Source organism: Lipotes vexillifer, unplaced genomic scaffold (assembly GCF_000442215.2).
Source record: "Lipotes vexillifer unplaced genomic scaffold, Lipotes_vexillifer_v1.1 scaffold149, whole genome shotgun sequence".
In the NCBI taxonomy this organism is placed as follows: domain Eukaryota; kingdom Metazoa; phylum Chordata; class Mammalia; order Artiodactyla; family Lipotidae; genus Lipotes; species Lipotes vexillifer.
In genome coordinates, this window is record NW_006779962.1 from 3,650,806 (window position 1) to 3,662,693 (window position 11,888).

An 11,888-nucleotide genomic window follows, 5' to 3' on the forward strand; every position below is an offset into this window, starting at 1 on the left:
TGGGACTCCACTTGGTGACTCCCTGGCCTTTGACCAGATTCTGGAGATATGAGGTTTGCATAAGCACCAGTCTCTCTCTCTTTTTTTTAAATTGAGGTATAGTGATTTATAATATTATATTAGTTTCAGGTGTACAACACAGTGTTTTAAAATTTTTTTATAGCTTATACTCCATTTAAAGCTATTATAAAATACTGGCTATATTCCCTGTGCTGTAAAATATATCCTTGTAGCTTATTTATTTTATACATAGTAGTTTGTACCTCTTAATCCCCTCTGCCTTCCCTCTCCCCACTGATAACCACTGGTTTGTTCTCTATATCTGTAAGTCTGTTTCAGTTGTTGTATTAATTCATTTTATTTCTTAGATTCCACATATAAGTGACAACATACAGTATCTATCTTCCTCAGTCTGACATTCCACTAAGCATAATATCCTCCAGGTCCATCCATGTCACTGCAAATGGCAAAATTTCATTCTTTCTTATGGCTGAGTAGTATTCCATTATACACATTTACACACACACACACACCCCACATCTTCTCTATCCATTCGTCTGTTGATGGACACTTAGGTTGCTTCCATATCTTGGCTATTGTAAATAATGCTGTTTTGAACATTGGGGTGCGTGTATCTTTTCAAGTTAGTGTTTTTGTTTTCTTTGGATATATATCCAGGAGTGGAATTGCTGGATCATATGGTAATTCTTTTTCAGTTTTTTGAGGAACCTCCATATTGTTTTCCATAGGGGCTGCACCAATTTACATTCCCACCAGCAGTGTACAAGAGTTCCCTTTTTTCTACATCCTTGCCAACAATTGTCATTTGTGGTCTTTTCTGATGATAGCTATTCTGACAGGTGTGAGGTGATATCTCACTGTGGTTTTGATTTGCCTTTCTCTGATGATCAGTGATGTTAAACATCTTTTCATGTGTCTGTTGGTTATCTCTGTGTCTTCTTTGGAAAAATGTCTGTTCAGGTCTTCTGCCCATTTTAATTGGGTTGTTTATGTTTTTGATAATGAGTTGTGTGAGCTATTTATATATTTTTGGATAATAACCCCTTATCAGTCATATCATTTGCAGATTTTTTTTTTCCCCATTCTGTAGGCTGTCCTTTCATATTGTCGATGTTTTCCTTTGCTGTGCAAAAGCTTTTAAGTTTAATCAGGTCCCATTGATTTATGTTTGCTTTTGCTTCCTTTGCCTTAGGACAGATAAAAAATATATTGTTACAATTTCTGTCAAACAGTGTTCTATGCTTTCTTCTAGGAGTTTTATGGTTTCTGGTCTTACGTTTAATCTGAGTTTTTGTATATGGTGCAAGAAAATGTTCTAATTTTATTCCTTCATATGTAGCTGTCCAGTTTTCCCAGCACCACTTATTGAAGAGACTGTCTTTTTCCCCATTATATATTTTTGCCTCCTGTGACATAGATCAGTTGACCATTTAAGTGCATGGGTTTACTTCTGGGCTCTCTATTCTGTTCTACTGATCTACATGTCTGTTTTTGTATCACTACCATACTGTTTTGATTATTGTAGCTTTGTAGTATAGTCTGAAGTCAGGGAGTGTGATACCTCTAGCTCTATTCTTCTTTCTCAAGATTGCATAAGCACCATTCCTACTGACACCATTCTTGTGAGGTCTTCTTTTCCTGGCCCTTTGGGCCAAATACCTGCTCTCTTCATATTTGAACGCATACGTATCTCTCTCTAACTGGTGTAATTCTACCAATCTGAAATTGCGGCTGCCGTTTTGAAAATTTTGTTATGAATAAGATTTTCCATTTAAGAGACACATTAAACACAGAACAAAAAGGGAAGAAACCTCATGAGGAGAGTCTCTGTCTTGCCCATCTAAAAGACAGATCACCTTTTTAAATTGGGAGGCCTCCTCTTTTCTCCCATACTTACTAAGTGCCAGCTTTTAAAGGACATGACTTAATAGGATGCCAAGAATCTGAATTACTATTTAAACAAGCTGTACTGACCTTAGCTCTGTTTTTTTGTTTTTTGTTTTTTGTTTCTGGCCATGGCTCACGGGCCTAGCCGCTCTGCGGTATATGGGATGTGGGATCTTCCTGGATCAGGGCACGAACCCGCATCCCCTGCATTGGCAGGCGGACTCTCAACCACTGCGCCACCAGGGAAGCCCTAGCTCTGGTAGTTTTGAGTGGATCTGTCAAAATGGGTTTTGCTTTGTCTAAGTCTTCTCCTCTCCTTACACAGAGAAGATAATCAGCCACTCGTATCTATCTGCAGTCAGCTTGCTCTCACTTCTTTCTTCCTTCATTTCCCATATTTTCTCTTTTCTTGGGAAAGTCTGGAGATTAACTAATTATAAATAGTTTTTCTGTCCTTATGTGCAGACTCAAGAAATATCTAGCACAGATTAACAGTCCAAAATTTCCATAAGAAAGAGAGAAAAATTAAACTATTTTTGCTTCTACTTTTCCCTTGCTGAAATTATAACCCAAAAGTTTAAAGGTGGGTTTGGGTAATAGTTTTGTTTCCTATACCTAGGCTTAGTATATCCAAGAGTCTTAAAAATCTTTTTGGATATATGACCATAGGAGGTTTATTTATATTAAAATATTTATGTAATATTCCTGATAATTAGATGATTCTTTGGACTGTATACAAGAGTGAGATAAAATTAGCTTAAAAATAACTATGCCTCCTGATTTTATTATGATATAAAAATAATGCAATAATTAAATCAATGTAAGATTTGGGGTTAATTTCTCATGATTTAAACCTTCTAAATGAACTTTATTAGTTCTATGGATCCAGTAAGTTATCACTGTTTCCACAAATTGTTTAAAATTATAAAAAATAAAATTGAATTTAATTGAAAGAACTTATATAATAAAATATCTTTTTTAAATGACTTAATCTCATGAATTCTTATAATGCTTTAAATCATAAAGATTTGATGTGTTGGTCTAAGTTTTAATTTCCAGATGTTTAGTCCACTTAAAGATCTCTTAAACAAATGATAAATTGAGTTAATTAATAATCTTTGGATATATGGATAATTTCTAACTAAAGGAAAAGATCCAAACATTGGGCACCACATATAGCTTTAAATTACCCTTTTTCCTTATTTTTATATAAAAACTACCTACAGATTGATTAACTGGATATGTAAATTTCTCTAAATGATATATCCATGCTTATTTTGCCACTTTAAAATTTGTTAAAGTGACATAAAATGTATGCTCATAGAAAAATTTGCTAGACAGTTCTTGGTTTCCAGTCTTCTAGTTTTCTCTTGTGTCTAGAAACTTTAACTTTAAAGTTGGCTAATATAAATGGTTACAGAGAAATAGGAATAGGTACATAAGATACATGTGGTTTGTCTGTTTTTTTATTAAGAAAATTATTAGTTTATTAAGAGAGTAAACCAATATAATCTATGCATTGTTTTATTTAATGTGATATAATCAGTTAAATTTTACAACTAGTTAAGACGTTTAATTTTATCATCTATGGGACTTCCCTGGTGGCACAGTGGTTGGGAATCCGCCTGCCAATGCAGGGGACACGGGTTCGAGCCCTGGTCCAGGAAGATCCCACATGCCGCAGAGCAACTAAGCCTGTGCGCCACAACTACTGAGCCTGCGCTCTAGAGTCCGGGAGCCACAACTACTGTGCCCACATGCCACAACTACTGAAGCCCACGCGCTTAGAGCCTGTGCTCTGCAACAAGAGAAGCCACCGCAATAAGAAGCCCACGCACCGCAATGAAGAGTAGACCCCGCTTGTCTCAACTAGAGAAAGCCTGTGTGCAGCAACAAAGACCCAAGACAGCCAAAAATAAATAAATAAAAAATAAAATTAAAAAAAAATTTTTGTCATCTATTCATAAACACATACCTAAGAAGGTATATTAATTAATTCAAAGTTTTATAAATGATAAAAGATACCAGAAGACAAATTTGAGGATAAACTATTAATGGTAAACGTAAAGGGTCTGAGGAAAATAAACTGTTTGTCTAGATTTATAATGCCTACAGATAGTGAATTTGAAGAAAATATTGAATTGTGTTTAAAAATACTGGAAATCTTGGCTCAATGTTAATAAATTTATTTATTCATTAAGAAAAGGACTTATAAATCTTTATTGCAAATTTTTAAATGAATGATAGACAAAAAGTAAAATCAGAATTTGGGTTTTCTTTCTGTAAAGTGACCAAGTTATTCCACTGCCAGATAAAAGATTCCTTTCCTTTTTATCAACAAAATATTGTGTTAACTATCTGAATTTTCTGTCATTACTCAAGAATCATTTTGAAAAAAAGTTCCCTTTTTTTTTTTAAGTTCCTACAATCAACAATTTCTTGTCTTTGGATACTATGACATGTCATATACAGAGGGGGTTGGAACATGCATAGAGAAACTCACAGCATTTCTGACTTGGTGAATCAGAAAAGTGAAGCCAGGAAACTACGAATGCCGAAGAGTGCAGAGTAATCTTAGAGGGGACAGAGACGGGGTGATCTCCAAACTCTGTACACTCATCTCTCACTGACCCTTGAACTACTCATACTCATATGTGGGACAGACTCAAAGCAGCTCAGCTAAAGACAAAAGATCTAAAGATAGAAACAACAGCAAAAAACTCCGAGTGTTTGGAGAAAACCCTAAGCAACACACAAAAAAGCTACTAGAACTGATAAGTGAATTTAGCATATTGCAGGATACAAGTTCAGTACACAAAAGTCGTTCTTACTTCTATACATTAGCAATAAAAAGAGGCTTCCACAGTATGGCCGGCGACATTAGCTAGCGCTCGCTCTACTCTCCCTAACGCGGAAACAGTGGACTACAAGGGACTGAGCTGTATCTGCCTCTATTTCCAACAGACTCACGTTCAACTTTAGCTCACACACACACACACACACACACACACACAAAGCCGGGAAAATTTTATTAACCCTTTAAAAAAAAGTTAATATAAAATTATAGCAAAAATGGAACCTGAACTTTAAGTCAACACAGCTGTAACAATTCGCAGCTGCGGCAGCAGCGGCGGGAGAAGAGATTTAATTTAATTGATTTTCTGTGGTTGTTGGTTGTTCGCTAGTCTCACGGTGATGGAAGTTGCACATTTTTTCAAAGGGACCGAGAAGCTGCTGGAGGTTTGGTTCTCCAGGCAGCAACCCGGCGCAAACCAAGGATCTGGGGATCTTCGCACCACCCCAAGATCCGAGTGGGGCATACTTTTGAACGATGTGCAGTGTTCAATCATTAAGTGTGACAAAAACTGACAAGCAGGAAGCTTATGTGCTCAGTGAGAGTAGCGTGTTTGTCTCCAAGAGACGTTTCATTTTGAAGACATGTGGTACTACCCTCTTGCTGAAAGCACTGGTTTCCCTGTTGAAACTTGCTAGGGATTACAGTGGGTTTGACTCAAAGCTTCTTTGATTCTTGTAAGAATTTCATGAAGTCTTCTCACCAAGGGTACCCACACGGGAATTTCCAGGAAGAAATAGAGTTTCTTAACGCAATTTTCCCAAATGGAGCAGCATATTGTATGGGAGGCATGAATTCTGATTGTTGGTACTTGTATACTTTGGATTTCCCAGAGAGTCGGGTAATCAATCAGCCAGATCAAACCCTGGAAATTCTGATGAGTGAGCTTGACCCAGCGGTGATGGAACAGTTCTACATGAAAGATGGTGTTGCTGCAAAGGATGCCACTCGTGAGAGTGGAATTCGTGACCTGATACCAGGTTCTGTCATTGATTCCACACTGTTCAATCCTTGTGGGCATTCAGTGAGTGGAATGAAATCGGACGGAACTTATTGGACTATTCACATCACTCCAGAACCACAATTTTCTTATGTTAGCTTTGAAACAAACTTCAGACTTCCTACGATGACCTGATCAGGAAAGTTGTGGAAACCTTCAAGCCAGGAAAATCTGTGACCACCCTGTTTGTAAATCAGAGTTCTAAATGTCGCACAGTGCTTTCTTCACCCCAGAAGATTGAAGGTTTTAAACGCCTTGATTGCCAGAGCGCTTTGTTCAATGATTACAAATTTTGTTTTTTTACCAGTTTTGCTAAGCAGCAGCAACAACAGCAGAGTTGATTAAGAAAAATGAAGAAAAAACGCAAAAAGAGAACACACATAGAAGAAGGTGGTGGCTGCTTTTTAGATACTGATACCAAGGGCCATGCTTTCCATAACCACCACCCTGTAGTTGCGGAAAGCCCTAGATGTAATGATCGTGTAATCACTTTGAATTATATGCACTATTATATCAAGGAGTTAGATATCTTGCGTGAATGCTCTCTTCTGTGTTTAGGTATCTCCTATGCCACTTTTGCTGTGAAATTGAAGTGCACGTAAAAAAACCTTTTACTATATGAAACTTTACTACACTTGTGAAAACAATTCAATTTGGTTTCTGTACAGTGTAATATTTCTCCAGGTACCATCCAAAATTCCCCACAGACAAGGCTTTCATCCTCGTTAGGTGTTGGCCTCAGCCTAGACATCTGGGACTGTTCTATTAAATTGCTACCAGGATTTTGCATCCAGTTACCTCCACTTACTAGAACGTACTGTCTACTAATGTTATTGAAACCAATTTCTACTTCATACAGATGTTCTTGCAGCACCAATCGAAGTTCTTCTTCCACGAGTCGAGTCCTCTAAGAAAATGACTGCAGTCATCCATTCTGTGTATTATGGGCTTCCCTGGTGGCGCAGTGGTTGAGAGTCCGCCTGCCGATGCAGGAGACACGGGTTCGTGCCCCGGTCCGGCAAGATCCCACATGCCGCGGAGCGGCTGGGCCCGTGAGCCATGGCTGCTGAGCCTGCAGGTCCGGAGCCTGTGCTCCGCAACGGGAGAGGCCACAACAACAGTGAGAGGCCCGCGTACCGCAAAAAAACAAACAAAAAAACAAAAAACCCAAACATTTTGTGTATTACTATCTCACTGCTTCCTATACTTGTGTGACTTTAATTGATTCATTCCTCACCATGGTGTCTCCCTCCCAACTGCGCCCGCTTCATAAAGCAATACACTGTTACACTGTGGGTTTTACACTAACCTTATACCCCAGAGGGAGAACGCGGGCCAGCGGGGGAATGGACTCTGGGCTTAATCTTCTTTTAAGGTCAAGGGAGTTTGGCATTTTTCAATACTATGAGCTCTTTCGGAATAAGCTGGTGTTGATTAGCAAAGAAGGTGTAGATTGATACTAGGAAACTGGCAGAACTGTATGAAAACCGTATGCCATTCTGTGCCCCCCGTTAAATGAGATTAGCTTCTCATGAGTACCATGGCTTTACTAACTTGCTAAGTAGTAGTATAAAAGAATTATCACTAAATTTGTTAGCAAGGAGATTTAAGATAAAGGTTGTATTGGATTCAACAAATCAAGTCAGCTCAGACGATGCACCTTAACTTTTACTCTCGCAGCCATTTCCACTAATTTCTATTATGGTAATGCCATAAACTTTGGTCCAAAGCAGAATCGATGTCTTTGCCATCTTGTGACTTTAAAAGTTCTGTGACTTTGTGATGCACGTGATAGTGTTCTGACGGTTCCTCTTACTGGTATTTCTTTCACCGTGGCGTAACATCGAGTGATGAATGAGAACTGTTCAGGTCATTCAGACATACTACACAGTGAAGCAGAGTGCTATCCGTAAAACATAACACACAAAATTCCAAAACGGTCAATGGGAAATGACTAGAAATACAGGCTTAAAAGAGTTTTTAGCCTTTTAGCTGTATTTGCTAATACGGACAATTCAGCAGCTGATAAATGAGCAAAGTTGACACAATTTTGTATTTCTTCTTGTCCTCAAACAGTTTTTTGATTCTTTCTGGATTGATGCAGTGATGTTTTTGCTCCTTCCATATTTATAGATGAAACACTTTTTTTTTTTTTTAGTGTTTCTAAACATGAATTCTACTTGGTTTGAAATCAAGTGGTTGGAACACTTTTGACTTTTAAACATGTTGTTGATTCAGAGCTTCACTGAAGATTTCAATCAGTGGATGAGTCCGATTCTGTAATCAGCGCACAGTACCTAATGCTTTGGTGCTATTACGAGGACCAACGCTCAAAGCGGATTTTGTTCTTGAACAGAGTCCCAGTAGATTTGATGAACATTTAGTGGCTTGAGGTCTGAGTCCCCCCACCCCAATCGATTTAAGATTTCTATTTAATGTTGAAAAACTGCACAAATTTGTATGGAACAAAGCCTAGAAAAATGAAAACTAGATTGAATAGTAATCTAAATTAATCCTAGTGTGCATGATAGAGGAGGGAAATTTTTGGTGCCATAACTTCTCTCTTCGTGGTGTTGGACTTAAATCAGTTGAAATGTATTTCTGTACCACAATTTAAGCTTCAATAAAGGTTTGCTTAATTCATTGTCTAGCGAAAAGAAGAAGTTAGAAAGATTAAATTACAATTCTATTTACAATATCGTTTAACAATACTTTTTATATACTTAATGGAAGATGTGCAAGCTCTGTACACTGAAAATTATTAAGACATTGGAAAGGGAAATTATAAAATACCTAAATACACTGAGAGACATACTCAAGGATTGTAGAATATTGATTTCTCATGAAGCCAATATTAAGATGGCAATCCCCTCCAAATGGATAATAGACAATGCAATCTCAATCAAAATCTTAACTGGCTTTGCTGAAGAAATTGACAAGGTAATTCTAAACTTTACAAGGACAGGGAAAGACCTAGAATAGCTGAACAATTCTGAAAAAGAACAATAAAATCTGATGCCACCTTAATACATTATACAGCTACAGTAACCAGGATAGTATGACATTAGTAGAAGAACAGACACATTATCAACAGAATCAGAATAGAGTCCATCTGTAGGTCCATATTTACACTTGTCCTACGACCCAGAAATTCCATTCCTAGGTATTTCTCCAGCAAAAATAAAAGCATATGTCCACACAACGACAAGTACAGGACTGTTCACAGCAGCAGTATTCATAAGAGCCCCGGCAACGGAAGCAATTCATATGTTATCCACTGATAAATGGATAAACAAACTTAGCAAGGAAAAGAAAAGAGTATACACAACAACATGAACGAAGACCAAAAAATCATGCTATATGGAAGAAGTCAAATACAAAAGTCTACGGTTTTTGTATTATCCCACTTCCATGAACCTCTTGAAAAGGCAAAATTACAGAGACAGAAGGCCGATGGGTAGTTGCCTGGAACCAGTGGTTGGAGAAGGGAATTAACTGGAAAGGGGCACAGAAAAAAATTGTAATAATGAGGGAACTGTTTTATAATCTCAGTTGTGACAGAGGTTCCATGATTACACACCAAAATTCATCAAAACGTACATTTAAAATGGGTGGACTTTATTACATGTGAAGAATGCCTTAATCTTTTTTTTTAATTACTTGAAAAAAATCTCCCAACGCAGGCCCTAATATTCTATACATATCCTCCCCTGACTAAGACTCTGTGAAAGTGCTGTTCAGTGTTCTCCATTTATTTCACTAAGATTTCCTTCCTTGACAGGCTTCCCTGAAGGTCTGTGAGGAGCTGACTGTTAACAAATTTCAACTATATTTCACTTATAAAAACCATTATGTTACAGATTTTATCATCACGATATCAATAATGGTTGACACATAACTTTTTACTTACTGTATCAAGCACTCTATATGCAATGTCCCGTTGAAATCCCATCAAACCCTTTAGGGAGGTGGCATTATGATCCACTTTCTTACTGAGGCCATAAGAGTAAAGTTATTTGTCCAGGGTCACAGCTAACACATGACAGAATCTAGATCAGGACTCAGACTGGAGTATGTGTACCCCTTGGAAGTAAATGAAGATTTTCCGGGGCTTATCAGACACGGATCACTTTTAAGAGAATAAACTCCCAAACCTCAGCCTTCCTGTGTACTCTTCGTACAACCAATCTGCCTGAGCCAATGCACCTGCAACCCTCCCAGTAATTCTTTCCCATGGCCCTTTCACTATCACCCGTCATGCACTTTACAAAGGCAAAGCTCACCCTCACCACGGAGCACTGCTTACCAGTACGAACACCTCTGGGAGGACAAACACAGCTCCAAACATTGGCGTCAGTGAAGCCTCCTTTCCTTACGGCACCTTAAACCCACACTTTTCTCACTCCCCTGGCTTCATTCACATTACTGTTAAGGGTGAAGCGTGGGGCTGGAAGAGGGGCCTCTGAGGTTGCTCTGAACTCATGTACATCACAGAATGGGCTGGTATATGTGTAAAGACAATTTTTGTTTAACCACCTTGCTTCTTCAATCCCCCTGCTACTCTTAAAGAATTCATTGTTATTATAGGAAGAGGCAGAGAACAAAGTCAAGAAAGGGTTGGTAGGAAATACTGAAGGCACAGGTTTCTCACTTCATCCAGGTAACAAACCGTGGCAAAGTGCTGTACAACTTTCAAGAAGTAGAAAAAGCACGCTGGGAAATACCCATCAATCTCATAGCATGTCTCCTCTGTATTTCCACTATTCTCAAGTAGTGTGAAAGAGCCTGGTGATTATTCTTTTCATTTTTTCTTCTTTTTTTTTTTAGAGATTCTTATTTTTACTTGAAAAGTAAAAATAAAAACAGCAACAAAAAACAACTAAGGTACACATTGGGAATTGAACTACTATCGTTTTTCTTTCTAGAGATGTGACATCCATGTTTTCTGGTCAGTAATTGTTCTACCAAATATTGTACTAAACCAGTGTGCTAAATCCAAGCAGACAGATGACCAGTAAACCTCTTTGCTGTTGGTGATCATTCTTGATTTTAGATGTTGTAAATCCACATTTATTTTTTACTTGGGCACAAGTCTCCTGCTCCTTGTTACTTATCTACCTCTTCTGATTACTGGAATAATACACTTAGCAATTTGAGATTAATTTAACAGGAGTATGTTACAGGTTCCATTGCGAGCAGTAACTTAGTAACAATCATTAATATACATTTTGTAAGTTCCACACTTAATACTGGGCCCAGTGTCTTCTCTGCCTTTCATCAATAACACCTACAAAGTAAATTAAATTGTACTCTGAGAAGCAGAACATCCACTTTTACATATGGTGTAGGATACAGTGTTTTCAAATGCAACCTTCTTAAACATGCAAGAAGCCAGGAGAAAAAGGTCTGATGAATATCCAACAAACAACAGGGGTTACTCCTAAGGGGGGTGATCAAGAGAAAGAGACATTTACTTATTTTAAAATAATGAGTAAATACTACCTTTGTAATAAAAACAATTACAACCAAAAAGTATTCATCAGAATAAGAATTAAAAGGTAATCATTTGTTTACTGGAAGCTTCTGGAAGCTGTATCAATTCGGACCTGCTGAAGAGATGAACACCAAAGGGCGGGAGAGAAAAAAAGAGGGAAAAAATGAAAAGGTACCTGGTCTAATCTCTTGATGTAGTGTTTGAGCTTTGAGAACAGGTCCACGGGTCCTGGCAACAGAGATTTGCACCTGGAATCACAAACACACTAGTCCTGGGAGCGGAAGAACATCCTGTGTTCTTTTATTACCAAAATATTCCTATATGGAAAATGCCTGGAATAACTGTCAAACACAAATAAGAATGGTCTTGGCAGCAAGGTTCAAATGTTAACCATCACGTTGTTGAATGCTTTGTATGCAATACTTACGGAGTATATAAAGCACTCAGAAGAGGGTCTGACATAGTTAAGAGTAATGTAAGTTTGCTATCATTATCATTATACTGCACTCTAGTAGTACAGAAATGTGAAAAGCATTTCACTGATTCATTCATTCACTCAATAAGTTTCTACTAAACATCTACTATGTGCCAGGTAACAGAATATGTACTGAGATTTAATAAAAGCACAAGAT

General features: G+C 37.8%; 1 protein-coding gene across 1 annotated transcript; it reads left to right on the plus strand.

The window, feature by feature from the left end:
- The first annotated feature begins 5,103 nt into the window (after positions 1–5,103).
- Positions 5,104–6,103, plus strand: LOC103071930 (S-adenosylmethionine decarboxylase proenzyme-like). The gene is given in 3 exon segments (XM_082930963.1): positions 5,104–5,212; positions 5,569–5,871; positions 5,874–6,103. Coding segments are annotated over 3 exon segments (642 nt in total).
- The last annotated feature ends 5,785 nt before the right edge of the window (positions 6,104–11,888 follow it).